The 25,250-nt window shown below is 33.5% G+C and overlaps 4 protein-coding genes across 6 annotated transcripts; 2 read left to right on the top strand and 2 right to left on the bottom strand.

The window, feature by feature from the left end:
* Nucleotides 1-1,985: 1,985 nt before the first annotated feature.
* On the bottom strand, nucleotides 1,986-7,157 carry LOC114421438. Its single transcript, XM_028387349.1, has 5 exons — nucleotides 5,839-7,157; nucleotides 5,013-5,302; nucleotides 4,840-4,929; nucleotides 2,743-3,483; nucleotides 1,986-2,640 (listed from the first exon to the last, which is right to left on the bottom strand). The coding sequence occupies exons 1-5, from the start codon at nucleotides 5,942-5,944 to the stop codon at nucleotides 2,620-2,622; spliced, it is 1,248 nt and encodes a 415-aa protein (XP_028243150.1). The 5' UTR covers nucleotides 5,945-7,157; the 3' UTR covers nucleotides 1,986-2,619.
* A 6,608-nt stretch (nucleotides 7,158-13,765) lies between these two features.
* On the top strand, nucleotides 13,766-16,806 carry LOC114423429. Of its 2 annotated transcripts, none has more exons than XM_028390192.1 (2): nucleotides 13,766-14,621; nucleotides 16,097-16,806. In XM_028390192.1, the coding sequence occupies exons 1-2, from the start codon at nucleotides 14,025-14,027 to the stop codon at nucleotides 16,097-16,099; spliced, it is 600 nt and encodes a 199-aa protein (XP_028245993.1). In that variant the 5' UTR covers nucleotides 13,766-14,024; the 3' UTR covers nucleotides 16,100-16,806. The 2 variants fall into 2 exon arrangements, with proteins under 2 accessions (XP_028245993.1, XP_028245992.1); XM_028390191.1 differs by having other exon boundaries at nucleotides 13,774-14,621; nucleotides 15,908-16,806.
* A 1,398-nt stretch (nucleotides 16,807-18,204) lies between these two features.
* Nucleotides 18,205-20,715, top strand: LOC114421436 (SEC1 family transport protein SLY1-like). The gene is made up of 2 exons (XM_028387347.1): nucleotides 18,205-18,358; nucleotides 18,474-20,715. The coding sequence occupies exons 1-2, from the start codon at nucleotides 18,328-18,330 to the stop codon at nucleotides 20,309-20,311; spliced, it is 1,869 nt and encodes a 622-aa protein (XP_028243148.1). The 5' UTR covers nucleotides 18,205-18,327; the 3' UTR covers nucleotides 20,312-20,715.
* A 1,453-nt stretch (nucleotides 20,716-22,168) lies between these two features.
* LOC114422109 (pentatricopeptide repeat-containing protein At1g62260, mitochondrial-like) lies at nucleotides 22,169-25,155 on the bottom strand. Of its 2 annotated transcripts, none has more exons than XM_028388314.1 (3): nucleotides 22,869-25,155; nucleotides 22,700-22,755; nucleotides 22,169-22,526 (listed from the first exon to the last, which is right to left on the bottom strand). In XM_028388314.1, exon 1 carries the CDS (start codon nucleotides 24,181-24,183, stop codon nucleotides 23,080-23,082), a length of 1,104 nt encoding a protein of 367 aa, XP_028244115.1. In that variant the 5' UTR covers nucleotides 24,184-25,155; the 3' UTR covers nucleotides 22,169-22,526; nucleotides 22,700-22,755; nucleotides 22,869-23,079. Both variants share the same exon structure in this region, with proteins under 2 accessions (XP_028244115.1, XP_028244116.1).
* Between the last annotated feature and the right edge of the window lie 95 nt (nucleotides 25,156-25,250).

Genomic DNA, 25,250 nt, shown 5'->3' with positions numbered 1-25,250 from the left:
AAATTGTTAATGATGAATGAGAAATTATTTATATAATTTCTTTATTAATTAAATATATAATAAAGAGAGAAAGAAAGAAAAAATATATAATAAAATAATTAATGTAACAAAAATAAAGAAAAATAATATTTAAAAATTGTATAAATAATGTAGCTTCATGTAAATTCACGTATCCCCACGGCCTCCACCCTACCTAATTAAAGAAGAAAATAATAGTTTAATTCAAATGTCCTTATATTCCCAGGTATAATATATATTCTAGATTTTTTTTTACTTTTTAAGTAGAATATATGTAAAAATATAAGTATATCTCAATTCTCAACCCAGTAACCCTGAGTCCCTGACCTAATAAATCAGTTCGAGATCTGGATCGAGTTTTTAGTAAAATACTAATTTAAAAAAATGAATCCAATTTTGTTATTTTTATATGTTTCAACTATAATTTATTTGAAATATTAAATTGATCTTAAATCTCTACAGACTACAGTTTCATTAAATTTTATATTTTTGTTGATAAATCTTCATAAAAAATTTTCTTGACCTAGTATTTGTGACCTGACAACCTCTATTTCTTCCATCATCACTTTCGATCTCTCTCATTTTCTCACAACATTGTTTCCTGAAAGCATTTGTCACGAAATCCCCACATCCTTGTGCTTAATTTATTCACGAGAAAGATTCAGTATGCCTTGGTGTCGAAGCATGAAAATTGAAAAGGAATTTTTTATCTACAACACAAGTTCCGGCATGCTTCCTACATATTGCACACTGCTGGATCTTATTTGAAGATAATAGATTGCATTTATTTAAAGATGTAAGATACGTCAACATTTTCTTATTTCTAATTCTAAATTCATCATAAATACTTAAGAGTTAAATTAAACAATGAGATGATCATACTAAAATATTTTGTCCTCAAATGTTGGATCTTACCTAGTCGTCCGTGGTACTATATATATTACTGTATATACAATAATTTTTACTTTATTTATTTTTTTGTATTGTTTATATACATACATTTCTAAAATATATTTTAAAAGAAAAAAGGACAACCATATATCACCCCATTCTAATGTTCAGAGAACGTTTTGCTTTACCTGTCCCACATCCATGTCAACGTGATTAGAGTCAATATTGGCATCAAACTACGGTTTCCTTGAATTATTTAATCCACTTTCATATTAAGGACACAATCACATATTCAATTAATTATACGTGTATTCAGTTCATTTGGCGGCTAACCAAAACTAGCAAAGTTTGAGTTCCCGGTCTATCATTGGAGAATAGTTTCTTATGGATAAATAATCAATTTTATGACATAAGCTGAAAATGGATCCACATAACTTGGTAAGTCTTATGGCTTTGACCGTGAAATGTGCTTTTGCAATCACGACATTGGAATTTGGAGGAGCAAATGGAATTCTTGTTGGGGTAGGTGAAACTCATTGTTGAGAAGCTAGTACCATACTTAGTGTACTATACATAAATGAGGAATAATTTTCATCTCACAATTTAGCTTTTTAGTGTCCAGTTGAGTTGAAATCTAAATTTTAAAATTGTGTTCAATTAGTTAGAGACATGAATTCAAGAAAATCTATTTGGAATATGATTCCAAGAGTGTGGCATAAGGTTTTCTTACTTTTGCTGTCCGAACACTCATTCCTTAGCTTCCCATTTTACATCAGATAACGAACATGCTAATCTGTGATTAGGTGGTTTCGTGCTCTAACTAACATCTTCAGAGAAAAGTAATTTAGTATACATGATGAATAAAGCAGCTCAGGAGTCTTACTTTTGGTAACGAAGCTTGTTTTATGGTAGTATTAATAAAATGATTAAGAAGGTAGTTCTGGTTCATGATATAAAGATAAAAATAAAGAAAACAAAATAAGGCACTGTCACCATAAAAGTCTTCCAGATATGGATAAGGTGATGGATTACCAAGAGTATTTCAGAAGAAAACAACAATAAAGGAGACTAAAGGCTAGGAAAGAACAAAACCACCGAATTTATTGACCTTTTTCCTTTTCTAATGATAATGAAGTATGGGAGTCATTTCTATGGTCCTACTTGAAACTGTAGCACAGTGTATATCTTAAAACAAATATCAATAATCAGTAATAATAAAAGGAAAACAAAGTAAAAGATCAGAGAGTAAGAGAAAAAAGAACTCTCATACTCTATTTCTTCTTTTTTGTTTCACTGTATACTATTCTACTAGCAGGGTCCTATTAAACAACAGGAAGTTCATCTTTGGTATCTTCATTTTCTCCTCATGCTCAGAAATTATATCCAGCATGATTATTTCACTAGTTCTTAGTAAAGAGTCTATGCTTTGCCTGTATATTAGTAGCTTTTTTCTGATAGAGCTTTCCAATTAACCAAAAGGAAAATCTCCTTATCTAACAGCCACCTTCGCCTAATTTTAACACTCATGCCCCTAAAGAGATATATTTAAAGCACATTTTTTGTCTCATCACTTTCATATTCCAAATCCTGCAATATCATAATTCTTAATTCTAAACATAACTCATGGAGCTCCAACACATCCCCCAGCATTCAAGTCAAGTGGCTGAGTAATGAATAATGTTTTTGACGTATATGTTGGAGAATATTTGATCACAGCTTCAATTTCATGTACTGCATGAGGAAACAAATGCATAGGTCATAAAAGCAATCATTTAACTGCAAACATCATTCCAAATTAAGCATAGCAAAAGAAAGTTCCAAAAGAATAATAACCTTCTCATAGAAGTCTTGTATCTCCTCTTCAGTGAGGCCTTCATCATATTCTCCAGCACTTTCCTCCCACCCAAGCGAACGTAAAAATGCAATCTCTTCCTCATCTGGATAAGGAAATGGGTTTCTGCTATCTTGCTTCTCACTGCTGCTTGAAAGTTTCAAAGGTTCATTGGCAGCATTGCCGTTCTCAGTAATTGTGGATCCGTAGTCAGTCAACATGTTCAAACCAGAGGTATCCACTAAAGAAGCATCTCTAGACTCCAGAATGGGACAACTAGAGACATTCCTCATGCTGGCTTCAGAATTCTCCAAGGCACAAGACATGTCAATAGACAAAACATCAGAACAAGGTTTTTCCAAGGAACTCTTCCTTGAAAGATTCTTGAAGAAATCATTCCTGCTCTGGATAGGAAAAGTAGGCCTCTTCTCCAATGTTATCCATGCAGAAGGGGTTGAATTGTTACCTAAGTTCCTAGAAGGAGCAGATAGAGAAGTGGATCTAGTGGCACTAACTGGACTAAGCACAACTCTACTATTGGGACTTAAGTTGTCCTTTGCAGCTGAAGAGACACCATTCCACTCTCGGGAAGTATTGACACTAAGGGAATTACCAGAACTAATTTTCTGTATATCTAAGTTCGGATGAGCACCATGCAAAGAATGATTGGGTCGACGTGAATGGGAGAAGGAATACTGCTGCTGCCCTGTCTTGACCTTTGATTTCTCTGAGGAGCTAGAAACCTACAAGATATATATGTATATTCCAAAGTTAGAAATATATCAAATACTTCCTACTATAATTAACTGCTAGCTAGTGATGCTAATTTTCCTTACAGCTATTGAACTTAAACTGCAAAGCAGGCCATAAATTTATGGATGTCCACAAGTTTTAATTGCTTAATTTCTTTTCTTTTTTGGAAAAAGACTTGTCTAAAAAGTTGTTGTTTACTTCTAAGAAATGAGTATCAATGCACCAAGTATGGGTCCTCAATCACCCTCTTCCAAAAATATTTGAAAGGTACAGTAATCAAATTTTCTCACCACCTCCATGCCTAAATAATTATGGCACTAAAACCTGTAAGTGCTCCCAAATGGGAGATTAGAGTACACCACTGAGTATTTGCCTTTATGCAATGGATAAGTTCAAACACTGCAATCCACACCAATAGCAAACATTTTATTACACAGAATTGATTCAGATGATACTCCTAAACTTTTCATGGTTAAGCTATTTATTGATTAATCTTCTAAAAAAATTCTTCTTACCTAGTGTTGATTGAAAATAAGCATATGCATCAAAGTAGACTGAAATTTAGAGCAATTACAATCCAACTGGCCCACATTGTCTTTTTAAGCTCCAACCTCAGTAAACAAATGTCTTTTGATGTATTATCCCATCATAGTTGGGTCCTGATTCCTTTTATTTTTCTTTCTTATTAATAAGTGAAAGGTGGGAAGGGATTAAGAAATGCAGGGCAGCCTTCACGTAGTCTTATTTATTCATTTTAATGTGTTTACTCTTTCTGTGCAAGTGTGCATTGAAATGAATGAAGTATAAAGAAAAAAAATTAAGGATTTTATGTCATGTAGACTACAACTACCAATTCCACAATAGAACAAAATCAAAGATAATTGTACAAGCCAATATCCATAGTATCTGACATCACATACTTCCCCTTACAGAGTAAAGAGAAGAATGACATCATCTATCCACAGTTTACTAATAAGAAAAATAATTAATTCTAGTAAGGCAAATGGCAATAAATTGAGTTAAATAAATCTGAACTAAAATATTCAAAAGTAAGCACCACAAATGGATACTTATGCCTTTAACACTCCCAAAATAATTCATCAATTAGTACAATTAAAACAAAGAACAAGAAATATACTTTACACATGGCATGTTGCTAGTTTAGCAGATTCTCAGGAGGAACATCAATCATGAATCATGATGCAACATATAATAGTACCATGAAATTTTCTATAGCACATAAAACTCTTAAGGAGTAGAAATAATAAATCAATATAAATTAAAAGGGAATGTCTTTCATAACTATATTAATAATTAAGAAAAAAGAAGCAGAAGAAACCCCTTACCAGGGATCTTGGTGTGGATGGTGTCACAGGGATTAATAACCTGGATTGCTTAAGGGCCAACGCTTCAAGCTTTTGAGTACTAGCAGATAACTGTATGGAAAAATATACCATAAGAGTAATGAAAACATTTCAACAGAAAAACAATTTAAAATAGAATTCAACATCAAACACACTTGTGGTGAGTGAGAGCGAGGTGGACCCTGAGCCAATGTCTCAGCCATACTGAGGCCCATTGTGCCAAGAGTAATAGAAGATGTGCTTGTAGGAACATTATACCGATGCATCATCATAGCCTTGCTAACTGTCATAGGAATATCATGTGATGCTGAGTTCAGGCCATCACTGCCAATATCTTTCTCCCAATATGTATCCTGCCAGCTTCTCTCAGAACTACTATATGACCTTGAGTGGCCAGGACCTTTGCTACTAGAACTCCATTGGCGACCAGAATAAGTAATATGATCTGGCACAAGATGGATATTTGAAAACATCAGAACTGTTCATAGATGTTTATTACCATGATGCCATATATTGGATGACAATATTTGCCAGACACAACATTTGGTGACTAAAAATATCATACATTGATGAATCAAAGTACAAGATTTCACTTTTTGGTATAAAATAGGCCACACTTCGAAATAACATCACTCATGTGTAGGAGAAAAAGAAACAAATGTGCATAAAACCAAAATTTATGTTGAAGAAAATAAGATCGCGACGAAATTTCCTTTCTAATGCCCTAGCAAGCATTAAAGTATTGTAGAGAATTTCCCTCTTTTTCCAACATGGCCGTGGGAATGGATGGAAAATTGGATACAATCATGAATCATACTTGAAGTTACTTCCCACCCCATATTATTTCTTTTATTTTTAACTAAAGGATAGAAAAGAAAAATGGACTCTCAATTTTGTCTTCCTTACTTTTCCTACTTTTTTTAAAAACAAAAGAAGATGCTATTAACTATCAGGTATTCACCACTAAGCATAAATAATTACCAGAGTATGACGATGATGTGAATTGGTTGTTTATACCAGCCACCCTACTGTCATTTCCACTGCCTTTCAGCCATTGTGGTACTAATGAATGATCACTTCCTTCCATTACTCATATCAAATACATCAATCCTTTTTCAGGGATGGAGTCAATTTGTGTTTCACGTTAAGCATCTGAATTATCCGAGCAATTCCTTTCTCTTTTTCTTAATGACCAATCCAATATTTCATAATATCACTCTGTTATAATCGTTGTTGCTAAAATAACCCACTTCTCAGAATTATTCACAAATTGAGGCCCTCCAATCCAAATTCCCAATTTACAGGTGATCAAAACTGTTGTTCTGCACACTGCAATAAGAACCAGTTCACTCTTTCTCTATGTACACAACTCACTGAAGGCTTGGTGATGATGATGGAACTTCAACCAAAAGCAACATCCCCCATTCTATACACACTTAAACAATTGTGCGCTCAAATAATCAAGGATTTGATTTCAGTCTCAAGTTCTTGTCACATGAAGCAATTTGGTTTACCAAAAAGAAAAAAAGCTAATGGAGATTTCTGAATCAGAGACACAGAATACAACAAAAAAATCATATTATATTATAAGAATTCCCTGCTCTATGTAATCACAAACCTAGTGTGTAATCCAATCTAATTAATCCAAAATTGAACCCCACAAAACCTTCAAACAATCAAGGTTTAATAAATCCTCCAAGAACCTAGAGAGAAGAATAGCAATAAGGAGCAGCAAGCCAGGTATAACAAGCAGAAAAACTGAACTAATAAACCAATAAACCGAAGGATTAAAAAGGGAAAAAGAACAAAAACAAAAGAATCAAACTTGTGGGAAACACAAGTCAAACGTTCTCAGCCATCAACAAAAACCAAGTAAGCACGACCCAGTTGCTCAATTTGAGGAATTAGACCAAAGAAGTGACATGGGGCACATATTGTACGGAGCTAAAGTGACAAAGTTAAAGCCTTTGGCAGGCAAAGAGCGAAAGAGGGCTAAAGGGGTGTCCCAGTTTCACGCAGAGGAGCACGCAGTAAAGAGAAAGAAGAAGGTTTTTTGATTGCTCGGAGAAGAGGACAAGGATATAATCAGAAAAGGGTGACAAAAAAATGAACTTGTGTGAGGCTGGGGCTCTGAAAACAGAAAAGTATTAAAAGGGCGGTGTTGAATTTGGTTTTTGGTTTCATGTGGTGTGCTTCTGCTTCACCCACCAGTCACTGCTGCCACCTTGTATTGTTGTTGTGTTGTAAATTGTAATTGTAAACGTCGTTGGCTTGTGCATCAAGTATTGGTTTGGTTTAGGCCTTTTCCTTTCCGCCGAAAAGATAAGTACACACTAATTAATATCTAAACCTCGTGGACTTCGTTCCATCCGTTGTCTCTCAATGCATGATTAGTTCCCAACAAGATAAACAAAACGTTTGGTTAATAAGTTGGCCTTGCACCCAATTTTTAGTTTTTATATGAGTAATGTTTTTTTATTATGATATTGGTATAAAATAATGAGAACTTTGAGTGCATATAAATATTTTTTTATATGATTTATTTCATACTTAATTAGATCAGAATTCAAAACCTAAACCACTTAGTTGAATAGATATAAACTTTTTATCACTTATGTTAACTATGATTCATTTTATATTTTATTTTTTGTTGTTAAATTTTTAATTATATGAAATTGTAATGGAAGCATAAGATTAAAATATAGTAAAAATTATTCTTACAAACACTAAAACCTAAAAATTTTAGGTATATAGACTAAAAGAAAAGTTGATGCAAACATAAGAAAAAAAATCATTAAACCTAAACAAAATCTATAAGAGTGTATTTATTAAGATTTTGAAAGATTATTTTATGATAAAAATATGTTATGGTGTCTAACTAAGATTTTAAAATATTATGTTTTGAACTTAATATAGTGATTGGTAGGATGAAAATAAAGGAAGATAGAAGGGATAAAATGATTTTTTAAATTTTTATTGTTTGGTTCAATAGTAAAATTTCTTTTCATCTAGTTTTTATTCCCCTCCAATAATGGGAGAATTTCAAGGGGGAGAAAAGGAAATTAAAACATTACAAGTATAATGATTACAATAATTTTATTTATGTTTTGAAATTTAAAATTATAAAGATTAATTTCTAAAATCTTTTTTCTTGTTTTTGTCATCCAAATATAATGTATAATCAAAATCTCTCTTCCTCCTTTTTCTTTTCCTCTCCTCCATTAAAATTTCTCTCTTCCTTTAACCTAATCAAGCCTTGATTTCACTACATTATTGGGTAACCATATCAAAATATTATTTGTTTTAATGTTAGTAGAAACTTTATGATTTGATCTTTAAAAGAAATCTAAAAGGATTAAAAAAACAATTGTATTTATAAACTACTATTGATCTTAAAAAAAAGTTAAGATTTAATATCATGTGAATTTAAAAAAAAAAATGTGACTTTTTAATATTAAACTTTAATATTTTATTTATGATTATACTATTCATATTTAATTATTGCATTTTCATATAAAATATTTTTTCTCATAAGATATAAGTTATATTTATATATAAATTGTGTAACGTGCTAGGTGTTGTTGTTAGATACACTATAGAATTATTTTTTATTTTTTAAATTCGGTCTTTTATTTTGTTTTTTCAATTTGATTTTCTTAAAAATTGTGCAAGATAGGGCCGCACCTAGTTTAAATTAAACATAAAATAAGGATAGATAAGTGTTGCATTTATCACTTTTCTTATGCTCAAATGACTTATGCATGACAGAGGATGATATGAAAGAGACATTCAACAATCAATCAACGTCATGCTTGGTAAGTTTGGACTTTAGTTTTGACGATGCTATAGCGTAAAATTAGTTTTCTTGAGATGCTTTAAGTTCATTCCATAGATAAGTTACAGCATTATATTCACACTTCTTATTTTGAAAAGATTAACTGCTGAATTAGGCCGGCCTTGACTGTTATCTGTTTTTTGCATTTGACTCACCTAATGCTAATAGCTTCGTAAGCACTTTCTAACTCATAATTTTTAATCCATAGATCACTAAAGACAGGGAATGGGATCCCCTGCAGTTTCAAAATGAATTGCAGATGAATTTATAATTAAACTTTTAAAAGATGAATTTATCATAAAATAAATTAAATCAATGGATCAGATTGATGCAATTTTTTTCACAACTTGAGACTATTTTGATCCCTAGAGAAAACTATGTGTTTTTTAAAAACTTAAATGAAGTATTAATTTAAAATTGTTTTATATAAAATGGTGATAATAATAAGGCTAAATTGAAATTTTTGTTTCTTATAATTTCAAATATATAATTCTAGCCTTCTTATTTTCTAAAATAAGTAATTTAGGTTTTTTCATTTCTTGACCATAAAAAATTTATTGACATAATATGCAAAAGAAGATTAAATGAAATAAAAACATCTTAATAGGAATTAAACTCATAATTTTTTTATTCACAAACAAAACAATAAATCACTAAGACAATTATTTTGTTTAGTTAGTTACATTAACATTATTCTTTTATGTATTATTAGTCAACAATTATTAATTTTTTTAAGTTATCAAAATTTATAAATTAAAAAATATTTTTAAAAAATATTTTTAATTTTTTATATCAATTTATATATTTTTATTTTAAATTGTTAACATATTTTTATTCTTATCTTACTAATTTATAATTAAATTTCATAAATAAATATGTAAATTATTTACATAATTTTTTTCTAAATTGATTTTAACGTACACATTATTTTTACATTGATTGTTTACGTAAAATTATTCACAGATAAAACAATAAAACACTTACTTTGTTTACTTAATTATATTAACATTATTTTTTATGTACAATAAATCATGAGTTATTAATTTTTTGAAATGATCAAAATTTATAAATTAAAAAATATTTAATATATAAATCTTATTAATGTTATGTAAATAATTAGAGTGAAAATAATTTTCATATTAAAACCAATTTACAAAAAAAAGAAAATTATTTACATATTAATTTATAAAATTTAATTATAAATTGGTAAAATAAAAAATATGTAAACTATTCAAAATAAAAACATATAAAATGATATAAAATAAAATTAAAAATATTTATGATTTAAATATTTTTTAATTTTAAAATTTTGGTGATTTGAAAAACAAATAGTTCTTGATTAATGAATGATACATAGAAAATAAAGATAATATATTTAACTAAACAAAACAAATGTGTTATTAGTTATTGTGTTATCTATGAATAAATGATTATAAGTTCAATTTTTATTAATATAATTTTTATTTTATTTAATTTTTTTCCACATAAAGTATCATGTCAAAACCCTAAGAAGCCTTTTAGTGAAAGCATATATACTAATAGGAGTGTTTGCAAGGATCGGTTTTAAAGAAAAAAACCATTCAATTCAATTATTTTGGTTTTGTTAATTTATCATCCAATTAGTTTAGTTCAACTTTTAATTCAATCTAATTTAAAGTAGTTTGGATTGGATCAGTTTTTAATTTTATTCCTACTTTAATTTTTTATTATAAATTATTACATAAAAGGTAAGATATATGATAAATATAATAAAAAATAATTTAAAATATCAAAAATTTTATTTATATATAATTATATAGCCAATAATATAATATTTGAGCATCTTAACTCAAACAATTAGTAAAAATATCTTTAGTTAAATACATTTTTCATAAATAGATATAAGTTATATATATGATAATTTCATAAATATAGAAAAAATAAAAATAAAAATGAATGATATTATAAATTTATGATTAAAAATATATACAAGTTCAGTTTGAATTAGTTTCTAAAATCAAATCAGAAATAAAAATTTTTGGTTTTACAATCTTTTGATCCATTTGATTTTTGGCTTTTTGGATCATTTTTTCGGTCCATGTTAAATTGAGCCAGTTTATGAACCAGTTTTCGGTCTTGGAACTTAAGTTGGAACTTTCAAAACTATTTAGAAGTTGCAAATAGAAAACAAGGAATGCCAAAAGAATGGGGCTTCCTTTTCACATGGAGTCACATTTATACATATATAAAAAAAAAAAAAAGAGCTAGAAAGACGGCAGGCCCATTCCCTTCGGACAGACACATGTTTAATAGGTTCTTGCCCTAGTAATTTAGTAAACACGCTCCCCTCATCTCTTTCTCCACCTGTACCAAGTAAACATACTTCCTCATCTCCTCCCTCTATACAACTCGTTTCTGAAAAGAAAAAAAAACACTCCACAACGATCAAATTCCAGGTAATTCCAATCTCAATATTCCTCACTTGGATCCATGTTTCTCATTATCTCTGAATTACATTCTTCTCATTTCACGCTTTCAGTAGGGATGCTGATAAAAATTCCAATTGTCATAGTTAAAGTCAAATGAAAAGGAATACACGGGTTAGAGGTGTAAGGTAAAGAGTTGTTCAAGAGTCAGCTTGCTCATAGAGACTTATTTGCGCTGAAGGGTGAAATTAGAGGGCATGCAATGGAGTAAATTCAGGAAAATGGTATTTGGGGGTGGGGGGAGGGTATCAAAATTAATAAATTATGAAAGTTGTGTGTACTTAGTAATTGGGAAAGATTGTTTAGCAATTTCCTTCACTTTAACCACTATACATCTATAATTTGATTAATTTCTTACATCATGACATGCTTTATTTCTTATTTCAAATTATGGTCCAAAGATATCCATATTTACATTTTCGTGAGACTAAGATAAGTTTTTCATGCTGTGTTGTAACTTGATGATTAGGTAATTAGGTATTCCCTGCTAATTATTTTAGGTAGAAATTAAATATGGAAGCTTTCGTTTGATAAATTTTGAAACTGTCAAAAAGTAATAATTCTGCATGATACAGATTACAAAGAAGAATATAGAGAAAATCAAATTGTATGAAGATCTTGTATCCTATGATCAAAATTTATGGGTAATTTTTACTTTTAAATCGATTTTGTGGGATTTAATTTAATTTAAACTCAAATTGTAAGATGATATCAGAATTTATTTTAATAATTATTGTTAGGTTTATATATAATCACTTACTATTAGACCATTATCAACTTACTCACAAATATTTAGTCTTATAAATTTTACAATTGAAATATTCCGTCCACAAAAATGTGATTTAATCCTTAAAAACGTTAAAACTTGAAGTGATTATCAAATTTACGTATACTTTAAGTTTTAATTTATTATGCTCTCCACATATGTTACATATATCATAAGACCATCTTTTGTAACCTTTCAGCCATTTACATACTTTTCCCCTTGTTTTCATATTAAAATTAAGGAGAAATATACAATTTATGCAAAAGAAAAATGCTAACAAGTGTCGGGCATTGATTAACATAATTAAAAGAAAAATATTATTATTGTGAAACATAAAATGCGTTTCTCTATGCCTTTTAAATACACTCTCATATGATTTTTAATAAATAAAAAAATTATCTTCTAATTTTTTATCTTGAATCTTAAAGATATTGATTAAAAAGATCCTTTGTAAACCAATAATAGTGAATCTTTATTTGACATATTTCTCTCGTTTCAATATGACCATGTTATATTAGTTAAGTGAAACAGATCAATATCCTTATAAATAAAATATAATTTGTGGGTTATACACTCAATCAATTCTATCCTACAGAAAATTTAAATTATTCACCTAATAATAATCAATTCTATCCACTACGTAATTGATTTTGGAAACTGAAAAATAAAATGCCAAACAAAATATGATACCGTAGGAACTAGGAATCAATTCCCATTTCCCACCACTACTTCTAGCTTAATTTTGGAGCTAGCAAACCAAAGAGCTGAGGCACAAAGTCTTTAGGGCACAAATAGAGTTTCGAGCAAAATATTCCTCGGCGCGCCTAGTCTTTCCCTAATGGATAGCTTAGTCATGGAAGGTGCAAAGGCATCTAGTTCTGCACCACACCCTCTGCTACCCGCTCATGTAGCTTTCAATATACTTATGGGATTCTTTCATATCATGCACGAGATGACACACAAAAAGAAAAGAAAAGAAAAAGACAGGAATTCTTTCATACGTACTTGTATATTGATCTCATAGGTATGGCTTTAAATGTATCCTACACACACACATATGGCTTTTCCGGAGAATTCAATTCATTTCTTACACTTAATAAACTGAAAAAGGATTGACACACACCTTGGTCACGTTTGCATTATTGTTGGGTTTGGATTTCTATATATATGAGCATGGACTTTTTTTAGTAGGTTGCACGTTGCAGCCATATTCCTCTAGCTAGACCCAAAGGGTTGTGTAAGAAATAAGAATCAATGTTTTAATTTAGACCGGGGTTTGAAGAGGGGATGAGGTAATCATACTTTAATTAACTTAGAAAGCAGTCTAGAGGCAACAGGTGGAAAGGAAGAAAAAATGTCTCGCTGGAAAGTTAGAGAAGCCACATTATATCAACTGGCTATAGTTTCAGTCTATAAATCATTATGCACCTGTATGTTAAAATTGATACGACTAAAATTAGCAGGAAATTATAGCAAAATATGGAGTTGGCGAAGTTTAAACTCGTAGCTTCAGCTAGTCAGGCGCATTATGATGACACTAAGATTAGTATCTAAAATTTCGTGCAAATTATTTAAATCTCATTGTTAGGCTGACCCCATTTTATTGGACAATGATATTTAGATATTTTTATATATCAAATAGGATTAATGTTTTTTTCTTCTTCTTATGCATCATAAATCATACAATATTTATATTTCTTTCTTACGAATTTTTCAAAAATGATTTGACACATTTAAAATATTTCTACAGAATAATTGTAACGGTTAAAAATATCATAAAATATAGTGCCTCATCATTTAGTGAAAAAACTTAGCAAGATGGATTAAAAGCCAAATTGAAAAATAGTATACGAGGATCAAAACTAGTCTATATTTTATTGAGAAACTTAAAAGAAAAATCGTAAATAGTTATTTTATAATATACGTTTGATGTTGCTCTTGTTTTATACCTTTCATTTTTTTAAAAGGATATTTCTTCATTAAATATCTTCACTCTTGATAGTAAGGTATCAGAACAGCAAAACACGTTCAGTTTTGTGGTTATTAGAGCAAAGAGCAGAAGAAAGAAGAAAGGGAAGCGCGCGAGTCATATAAGAAAAGTATGAACACAAGAGCGGGAGCTAACTCACAATCCCAGCCACAGCCATCAAGACGACAACAGCACCTCCACTACGCCAGCTCCCCAACGACGTCGTCTCATTCTTCATGCTGCTGCTGCCTCTTCCTCCTCTTCTCCTTCTTCGCTCTCTTAGTCCTCGCCGCGCTTCTCGTAATCGTGCTCGCCATCAAGCCCAAAAGCCCGCACCTGGACCTCCGCCAAGTGGGCCTCCAGTACATGGCCCTCGTGCCCAACCCAACTCGCCCAGGCCCATCGACCGCGAAGCTCTACCTCGTGATCCGGTTGGTGCTGGCGGTGGTGAACCCGAACGAGGTGGGGATCAGGTGCGGCGAGTCCAGAGTCACGGTCGTGTACCGGGACACACCCTTGGGCAGGACCTCCCTGCCCGCGTTCTGCCAGCGCGCTCACACCGTGAAGGAGGTGGTGGCCACCATGGCAGTGGATGACGTTAACTTGTCCAACGCCGATGGTGCTGACTTCGCCAGAGACGCGTTGCTCAATGACAGGGTCGAGCTGAGGGTGTTGGCCCATGTCGCCACCAAGATTCGCCTCTTCAACCTACCATCTCCTCCACTTCAGGTACATTTTCAATCCTTTTTTTTTTCTTGACCGTATCACACTGCTATACTCCTCTACCAGACTAAATCCTATTCAAGTCAAATTAATGAGATTATGTAGATATTTTGGATACAAGATATAAGATATAAGTATTTTTGAGAATTTTTTCTATTTAAACATACTCATACTATGTAATATTCAAAGAATTTCTAATCTATTTTAAATTAAAATACTTTTTCAAATTAATATATCAAGTCTTACTCTCTTGTTCTACCCTCGTGTGCTAATAGCTAGATTTTAGCAACCTCGAGCAAACTTTATTCAAATTTAAATTAAAGTAGCTTTTAGTATATTATTTGTGATGATTAACTTCTTCCACCCATTTCATAACATAACCATCACGTTTTTTTTCTCATTGTATTGGATGCACATTTTCTTCCTTTAAGAAAAAAACCTAGTTTCTGCTGCACCACCCTGATCAGTCATGTACACGTCCACATATTCTTTCATATATCCTTAATTCGGTCATATCCCTTTCCTTTCCACTTTATGTTTTTGGCTCGGTTCCTCTTGGGTTTTAATTTGTTTCTGCTTCCTATCTTTGGGTTTGTGGTTCTCTTTTGTGAATGGAATCAGAATTAGTTCATGTGGTGCACCCGGCTATACACAAATTTTTACCTTTTCATTATAATTTTTTCTTCACTCGTATTGGGTATACACATAATAAGTAAACTTCAACTTCAAGTTATACTTTCTGCAATATAAATTTATAACAATTGCGTTTTTTTTAATCAAAAGTGCACGTCAGATAGCACTAACATCTTTTTTGTTCTTCACTTTAATCATAAGATAGTAAGTTTCAGAATCAAATTCTAGATTTCTATGCAATGCTTTCTTTTCACGCTCCTTTATGCATTTGGTCTACAATATACCGTGGTGAAATATTCCAAATTTCTAATAGCCTCACTTCTTTACATTATTAGATTTTTTATTTTTATTTACCCAAATTTGAGTTTTTAGTTTGGTTATTTTAAGTTCAACTTCATACGGTTATATCTTTAATTTTAATTTTCAAATACTTACGTGTTAATTCAATAGAGAGGGTTAATTCAAATATTGTTTTCTTTTTACGTTGAGAAATGCAACTTTTTTTAGTGTTCTAAGTTTTTCTGGTAAGATGACTTAGCTGTGGTTTTGGTGCTAACTTATTTGCTGGAAGTTGTTGTGTTCTTCACAGTAACAACTTTTTTCTCATTCCTCTTTCTGTTTCAGCATTAGATCAATGATAATGAAACTCAATTTTACAGGTCTCAGTGAATTGTGTAATAGTGATAAGTCCAAGAAAGCAATCTCTAACTTACAAGCAGTGTGGATTCGAGGGATTGAATTAATGTTTAATGAGGGGTGTTCATCGATCTCATCTACTAAGACTTGACAGCATCAGTAAAATTCCTTATTTTTCACTCAATTTCTCATTTGACTCTCATTTCTTCCAGTAATTAACTTGAGGAAGATATTTGAATGCCAAAGGAGAAATTCAAAGATTGGATGGGAGAGGGGGAGGATTAAGGTGAGTTTGAATAGTAACTTAAGGAATTTACACAAAAATTGATTAACTGGAAAGGTGAGGAGGAAGATTTCAGAAAGGGTATCAAATGAAGATGTTCAGCAGTTGTCGAAGAATTTTGTTACTTCACTAGCTACTTGGAAGGAAGACCAAAAACTGAGGAAAGCTATGATGATGTGTATAATACAACCCAATGAATAGCTGAGGTATACTTTTCTTTCTTTATTTTGGGTCAGGCTAAGGCATTGCTGACTTTGATTCTTATGCTCTCAACTTGCTTGGACTCCTCGCTGAATGCCTTGGACATGCCCTCAACTTGAAGTATATTCAACGAGGAATCAATGTAAAGTTAAATGACTAGTGTTTATAATTCAAGATTGAATTTTATGTATTGTTAAGTGTAAAACATTTTAACATACACTTAATTGGAATTCACCTACTTTTACTTTTTTCTTACCGAGTTCTACCTTGTTCGATCTCCAAGATACTGGCCTCCGATGATTGGTCCAACGTGTACTCTCTGTTCTAATTCTCTTGCTTTGAGCGAGGTGTGAGACACCTGCAAGGGACTATGATGCATAAGTCAATAGGTGTTTAAATGAGTATTTGATCTATTGAATAGTACTTACCTTTCTCTTCTAAGAATGTCTTGTTTATAATGACAAAAGACAAAAGTTACTCAGTTGGTAACCATCAAGTAACGTTTATTATGAACGGTTGTCAGCAAATTATTATTGAGTAGTATGTGGGTCCCTTATAAAATATACACCTCATATTAATGAATTAGATGTGGTAAAATGATCAAATTTCACCAAATGTTTAATTGTATTCACATTAAATTTTATTGTATTTTTTATTATTATGAAATTAAAATAATTAAATAATATAGTTCTTGAATAAAAATATTCCCGTTGCAGCAATTCTTATTTAAGAACTTCAAAGCACAGAGGTTCTTAAACTGTTTTTTTACATAAAGTATAATTTCCAATAATAAATAATATTCATATAATGTGTAATGTGCAGTAATGAGACTCATTTAATTTGTAAAAAGTATATAAAAAAATGATGGGTTGGAGAAATTGAATACTTATAATAATTGACTTAAATAAAAAAATGTGAAAATGAGAAATATTTACAGATGAGAGATTCATTTAAGCATCCAAAGAGATACTCGGTTCGGATGCTCTTGGTCCCTCTTATCCATTTAACAAAAAAAAAATGTAATGAGTTACATTCAAACAAAAAAATTGTCTAGTCCATTTTGTGATTTTTAATTTGACAGCCCAAAGTATGTTAAAAAATATCTTGTTTGGTTTTTAGTTGAACCTGATTTTGAACTAAATTTTGTTACAACTTTATTTTGAAACTTGGTTTGAAATGGATGTAAAGAGAGAAACAAACTCAATTTGTAAAATGAATTTATTTCAAACTTTTTTCTAAAGGAATTTTATTCCAAATTTAAGTTTATAAATTTTAATCCAACAATAATAACAGCAACGCCTTAAAAACTAATTACCAGCTTGAGAGGAGAATTTAAATTTGATCTTTCTAGAATATATTATTAAAGAAAAATGAAAATTTTTAAATGTGAGTAAATATCAAATTAAAAATCATTTCTTGAAATATGTAAGATTTATCTTGAGATTTGATATTTTCATCAAAGACTTGAAAACTCTAATGACAATATTTAAAACTAATTAACAAAAAAATAGATGTATTTATTAAAAAATTAACAGCCTATGTAAGTTAAAAAAAAATTTATTTAAATCAAGTATATTTCATTAGAGACAATCATATTCAAATAACATATAATCATTATGAGAAATATAATCCTCTCTTTAAAGAGATAAAGGTAAAGAGTACTGATACTTAATTAAGAAAAAATCTCTATAAAAGTTTAAGTAAAAATATACTTATACAACTTGTCTAAATTTTCTTGACTAAAAAAGTCTTAATCCGTAACAATATTTTAAAAGAAAAAAAAAAGAAATTTCCGAATAATTGGGTGCTACTACTGTATTAGGAGTTTCATTGAGTAAAATTAAAATTAAAAAAAAAAAAAGATTACATATCTGAATCCCAGATCCATCATACTTCACTGATTCACACACCACCGTCACCACAATCCCAATTCCCCATCGCTCCTCCAACAACACCGCCATGTCTCTGAATCTCCGTCAGAAGCAAACAGGTAAATAATCACTAATCTCTCTCTCTCTCTCTGCATTTCCCAAAACGCACCGTCGTTTTCCATATTCACACTAACTAACGATCCCCTTCCTTCCTTCCATTGCCGTCGTTTCCAGAATGCATCGCGCGCATGCTGAACCTGAACCAGCCCTTAAACGCCGCCGGAACCGCGAACGAAGATGTCTACAAGATCCTCATCTACGACAAGTTCTGCCAGAACATCCTTTCCCCATTGATCCACGTCAAGGACCTCCGCAAGCACGGCGTGACCCTCTACTTCCTCATCGACAAGGATCGAAAACCTGTTCACGACGTTCCCGCGGTTTATTTCGTCCAACCCAACGTTTCCAACGTGCAACGCATCGTTTCGGACGCGTCCAAATCGCTCTACCAGAGCCTCCACCTCAACTTCTCCACCTCCATCCCGCGCCCCCTCCTCGAAGACCTCGCCGCCGGAACCCTAAATTCGGATTCGATTCAGCGAGTCTCGAAGGTTCACGATCAATATCTGGAATTTGTAACCCTAGAGGATAACCTTTTTTCACTGGCCCACAAGCCTTGTTATGTTCAACTCAACGATCCTTCCGCTGGGGACAAGGAAATTGAGGAGCTTGTTGAGAAGATCGTTGGTGGGTTGTTTTGTGTGTTGGCCACTCTTGCGGTTGTGCCGGTGATTCGGTGCCCGCGTGGCGGTCCTGCGGAGATGGTGGCTTCTGCATTGGATCAACGGATTAGGGATCATTTGTTGTCCAAGAATAACTTGTTTACTGAGGGTGGGAACTTTGTGAGCTCGTTTCAGCGTCCTGTGTTGTGTATTTTTGACCGGAATTTCGAGTTGCCGGTGGCAATTCAGCATGATTTTCGCTACCGGCCGCTTGTTCATGATGTGCTTGGGTTGAGGCTGAATAGGCTGAGTGTGCAGGGGGAGAAGGGTGGGATGAGGTCTTATGAGTTGGACAGTGCTGATTCGTTTTGGGTTGCAAATGGGTCGCTGGAGTTCCCGGAGGTTGCGGTGGAGATTGAGACGCAGTTGAATAAGTATAAGAAGGATGTGGATGAGGTGAACAAGAGGACTGGCGGGACTCATGGCGCGGAGTTTGATGGGACGGATTTGATTGGGAACACGAAGCATTTGATGAATGCTGTGAATTCTCTGCCTGAGTTGACTGAGAGGAAACAGGTGATTGATAAGCATACCAACATTGCGACTGTGTTGTTGGGCGAGATCAAGGAGAGGTCTCTTGATTCTTATGCTAAGAAGGAGAATGACATGATGGTTAGAGGGGGCATTGAACGGGGTGACCTGCTTGGTGTGCTCAGAGGGAAGGGAACGAAGATGGATAAGCTTAGGTTTGCCATCATATATCTCATTTCATCGGAAACCATTAATCTGTCGGAAGTGGAAGCTGTGGAAGCGGCACTGAGAGAGTCTGAGGTTGATACTGCTGCTTTTCAGTATGTGAAGAAGATCAAGTCGTTGAATGTGTCGTTGGCATCGGCAAATTCTGCCAGCAGAAGTAATATTGTTGATTGGGCTGAGAAGCTCTATGGGCAGTCAATTAGTGCAGTGACGGCTGGTGTCAAAAATCTTTTGTCTAATGACAGGCAGCTAGCGTTGGCGAGGACAGTCGAGGCCTTGATTGAAGGGAGGACAAATCCTGAAACAGATGTGTACCTTTCCTTTGATCCTCGTGCTCCGAAGTCTGGTTCGGGAGCAAGTAGCAGCCATTTGAAAGGGCCATTTAAGGAAGCAATTGTGTTCATGATTGGTGGTGGTAATTACGTTGAATATTGCAGTCTGCAAGAGCTTGCACAACATCAGCAACCTGCCAAACATATTATATATGGAACAACAGAAATGCTAACTGGAGTTGACTTTGTAGAGCAGCTAACATTGTTGGGGCAGAAGATGGGTTTGGGTAATGTTGGTTCTAGTTCTACCCCAGCTCAGTAGTTCAGAGGTGAATGTAATTCACATTTTAGTTTGCCAAATTATTCTTTAGTGTGCAAAGAAAATCTCTCTGACATTGAGGTAACAAAGGCAAAGTCAAATCTGTGTTTGATGTTCATCGTCTAGAAAAAAACAATGAAGGAATATAAACCTTCACTGCCTTCTTGATTATAAAGTTAGGGGGTTGCTTCTTGGTAGTTTCTGGTAGCACAGTGGTCTATGCTTTATCTTCATTGTAGTGAAAAGTTTTTTGAAAAGCATGATTTGCCATTTATGCTTTATTTTCACTCTGTAAGTGAGATGTTTTGGTTATTGAAAATCATTTTGTATTAATTAAAGATAGTCTGTAATTGGAGATATTTTGCTGCTCTTCCTACCATTCTTGAAGTGTCTGGTACTCTGGTTTATAGATTGATCTATTTGACAGAATAGGGAGTTTTGCCTAAATCATTAATGTCCATTCAACTCTGATCACAAAGATTGTTTATCAAGCTGATGTCTTTTTTATCTTTTTCAACCTGAGCATGAAGTCGAACTCTATAAATCTCAATATCATATTGTTCTGCTATCTTGTGTGTTACCAGTTGTGGCATCAATGTGTTATCATCTTAAACAGGTGACTAGCTTTTAGTCACAGCAAGCATAAGATACTATGATTCCACAAGGACCAGTGGTTCGATTTGATTATTTCTTGAGTTTTGTCTTGAAAATGACTTGTGTAAAGGTCTTGTTTTGTATGTATTGAATGCCTTATAGTTAAATCAGAACTTCCTCTCACCCCAAAAGAAAAAAAGAACTGTCTGATTTGTTTGTTTAAATTATAAGAAATCTTTTTCCGTGAAAACATTTTCTAAGTGAAGCCCAATTTTGAAAATGCTTGTTTTCAACGTTGTCCTTGTAATTTGAAAATGAAAACAAGGAAAATGCAGCTGTAAATTTGTAATTAACGTGAAAAGCTTCAGCCTCCATCTTTGTTTCATTCATAACACACCAAACTCTGCTGTGGAGGATTCCTGATAGGAAAGGCTTTTTTCCCTCTGATTGTTTGAATTGAAATATGTGCATTTTTCTGATGTTAAAAAAAAAAGAGGACAATTGAATGTTTTAAAGTTGTGGTGGTTCAGTGTTTCAGTGGTTGTTGCATTGCACTTTAAATAATAGGGAAAGGGTTTTGTATGGCCATCTGATTGATTAAAGGATGGAGATAGCTCAATCTGGGATTTGGTCCCAGACAACTAGGATTTTGAGTTAGGTTTTTAAATTAACGAATATTTCATGTTTGACCCCAAAAATAAGGCCACGCTTAGGTATGGGATTCTTTAACAGTATTCTCTTTCGTCTTACTTTCTTTCATCTATTACTCTTCTGGTTGAATCCTTTTGCTATAAAAAGAGGTAATCAAGTGTCCAATTGAAACTATTTTAAATCATGCAAAAATTAAAGATAAACATTTTCACTTGACAAAGAAATTATGAAAAGTATTTTCGTTTGCGAAGGTCAACCGTCAATTTGCCTGAGAAGAGTGTGATGCTTATTTTCCATCCAAGAATTTACTATCTGTTATGAGCTGCGCGCAAGCTTAGGGCGTTTTTAGTTTAAATGTTTTTATCATTTCTTGCATAAATATTTGAAAACGAGATACAAAGTGAAAATAATATAATATTTTTGTTATTTGAAAACAAAAAATGAAAATAGAAAATAGGGGTTAAAAAAGATTTTATCCCGTAGAATCTCAAATTTCGGAAGTTCATATAGGCTAAGTTCCCTTATTACGATTAGTTCTGTCTCCAATTTAAAGATCCCACCCCCTATATATTAAAAAAAATACCAGGGAATTCCTGTCAATTTCAAAAGCATATCTATTCAGTCTCATCATACTTCATTGATACGGGAATAGTAGTATTTGGTCGGGATACTTTCCCAGAAATAACATCGAGGACAGAGTAGTTATCTTGCAACTTTTTCTCTACCAAAAGAATGAACCTAGTTGAAGAAAATTGTTCATTGCCCTCCATATAAAGTTCTACCATTTTATACGCTGGCAAATCTAGATTGTAGATCCTGTCACTGTGACCTTGTACCATGCTCCACAGGCAACTTCAGCTGTCTCCATTCTCCAGTGTCCAGTGATAACCCGGAGCACTCCATTCTTGGTCCAATGCCATGACATTCTGCATCTCTAAATCGATGCATGGGTTGGGATTTGAAGTTTGATCTCCTTCAAGAAGCAAAAATTGAGTGAAAAATAGTTCTAATAATTGGCACCATATTAGTAATCCGTCCACTGACATGAAAAAGAAAAATATGCACAGGCACGCGCACACACAGTCACACACATATCTTAAAAAGAAAAAAAAACATTTGAGGAGCAATTGAAAAATTGCAACTTACCAATCTTCCAGCCATCCAAGGTTGAAATCACGTACTGTTGACACCAGCGAATTGATCTATTAAAAGCAACATGAAACGAGCTATGAGATTTATGACAGTTGTTTGTAAGGTACAAATTCACAAAGTTATACACCCATCCAAGAATAACAAACAACTACTACTTTCTTACCTCTGAATGTTTGCCAGAAGACAATTTCTTCCATGTCAATTGTCAAACCAACGGTTACAATTTTACATCAATACTTAGCCAGTCAAGATCATTTTTCCTATCTGACAGTATAAACATGGTTAAGTTGAATGCAAGCATCTCTAACAATGGCATGATCTGACATATATTGCTGATTGAAGTCCTTCAAAAACAGCGAAGTTCTCATTGGCAATCAGTCTACCCAACTATACCCTGCTTGCTTCTTGACATTCTTTTCTTCCATCAACACTCTCACACTCTCGGCATCATCCCATTGTCCTAAATTAGCATAAATATTATATAACAACACATATGGTGCTGAACTTTCTGGTTCAAGTCGGATCAAAGCATCAGCTGCTACTAGGGCCAATTCTACATTATTATGCACTCTACAAGCACCTAGTAGTGCACCCCACACAGCCTTATCTGGTTTAAATGGCATGGTATTTATCAAATCCATAGCTTCCTGAAGCTGCCCTTGCCGTCCCAAGATGTCCACAAGGGAGGCAAAGTGCTCAACCCGTGGCTCAATACCATAGTCATTAATCATGGATTTGAATTGCCTCCTTCCTTCTTCAACTAATCCTGCATGGGCGCATGCATTCATAACCGAAATAAAGGTTATATAGGTAGGATGAATTTTAAGCCTTTTCATCAGTTTGAAAAGCTCTAGGGCCTCTGCAGCTAAGCCATGAGATGCATAGCCTCCAATCATTGCATTCCAAGTGATCACATCTTTATAAAGCTTTATCTCATTAAATACAGTGCATGCATCAACTATTGCCCCACATCTCGAGTACATGGTAATTAGGGAATTATTTATTGGTGAATCTGGAATGACAATCTTTGTGACAAGCTGATGTATCTGCTTACCAAGGTAAAGATTCACCAACCCAGTACACACACTCATAACTGAAGATAATGTGTGTCTATCTGGCCTCTCTCCCTCAAATTGCATGCGAGAAAATAGCTGAATAGCCCCCTTATAGTCTTCATTTTTCTCATAGCCAGCTATTATCGAGTTCCATGAGATCAGATTTTTGAGTGGCATCCTCTCAAAGAAATCTTTTGCAAGATTCAAGTCACCCTTCTGTGCAAACCCAGATACTATCAAATTCCATGAAAGTACATCAGGAATTGGCATTTCCCTGAAAAGCTTTGAAGCCTCTTCCATGTTGGAGATTTGAACATAGCCACTGATCATAGTGTTCCAAGAACACGTATCCTGCTCCACCATCCTATCAAAGAGTTCCCTGGCAGAAACTATATCTCCCGCTTTCACATAGCACATCATCATCGAATTCCAAGAGACCACATTTCACCTGAATCTCCTTTGACCTCCATCACCATCACTGCGATCATCTGGAATCCCATCAAAAAGGCGCCGAGCCTCTTCCACGTGCCCTCTTTGGCCATAACCCGCAATCAGGGTGTTATAAGCATGCACCAAATCATCATCCCCATTCCCACATTCACACAGAATCCCAGCAGCCATATCCAATTCACCATTCCTAACAAGCCCCGATATAAGAGCACTGAGTGAGGTTGAATAATGCTCAGGCATCGTCCTGAAAAAATCAACAGCTGAATCCACATCACCATTCAGCAAGAACCCAGTGATCACAGCGTTGGAGGACACAGCATTACGCTCTGGCATGGCGTTAAAGAGCTTCAAAGCCTGGTCCATCCTTCCATTCTTAGCATACCCACTGATGACCGTGTTCCAAGAGACACAATCTCTCTGGGGCATCAGCTCAAACAGCCTTCTTCCTTCCTCCACAAACCTGCTTCCGCGACACGAAAAGTAACCCGAAACAATGAGGTTCCAAGACACAACATCCCTTCGGGGCATTTCGTCGAACAGTTGGCGCGCCCTGGCGATCTCTCTCCGATGCACGTACCCAGTAATCAAGGAATTCCAAGTAACGGTGTCTCGGTGCTTCATGGAATCAAATAGTGCTCTCGCTTCGCTTAGTCTACCACTTCGAATCAGATTCGATATTTTTTTGTTGGATCGGTTTAACGGTGACGAGTTATTGTAGTTATGGGTTGGAGAAGCTGATGCATGACAATAGCGGATACGAGGTAGTTGATGGAATATGTTTCTCCTACTTAGTCTTCCGTACAAAGTTGCCATTAACAAAACGGAGATACTGTCACCGATTATTAGAGCTTCTCTGGTTTTCCTAGGTAACGATTGTGTTTGAAGTTTTCAGGTTTTACTAATACGTGTGACCAAACCGAAGAGATACTAGGCGTTCTGTTCCATATTGGACTGGACCAATCAAAAGTTTCAAATAAATTAATGGAATATTTATTATATCACAAACGACAAATCAAATCATGAAACTTGTTTAAATAAAT

The sequence above is a fragment of the Glycine soja genome, chromosome 8, assembly GCF_004193775.1.
Source record: "Glycine soja cultivar W05 chromosome 8, ASM419377v2, whole genome shotgun sequence".
Lineage (NCBI taxonomy): Eukaryota > Viridiplantae > Streptophyta > Magnoliopsida > Fabales > Fabaceae > Glycine > Glycine soja.
The sequence above is the reverse complement of the archived record's forward strand: the minus strand, read 5'-3'. Positions and strand labels throughout refer to the sequence as shown.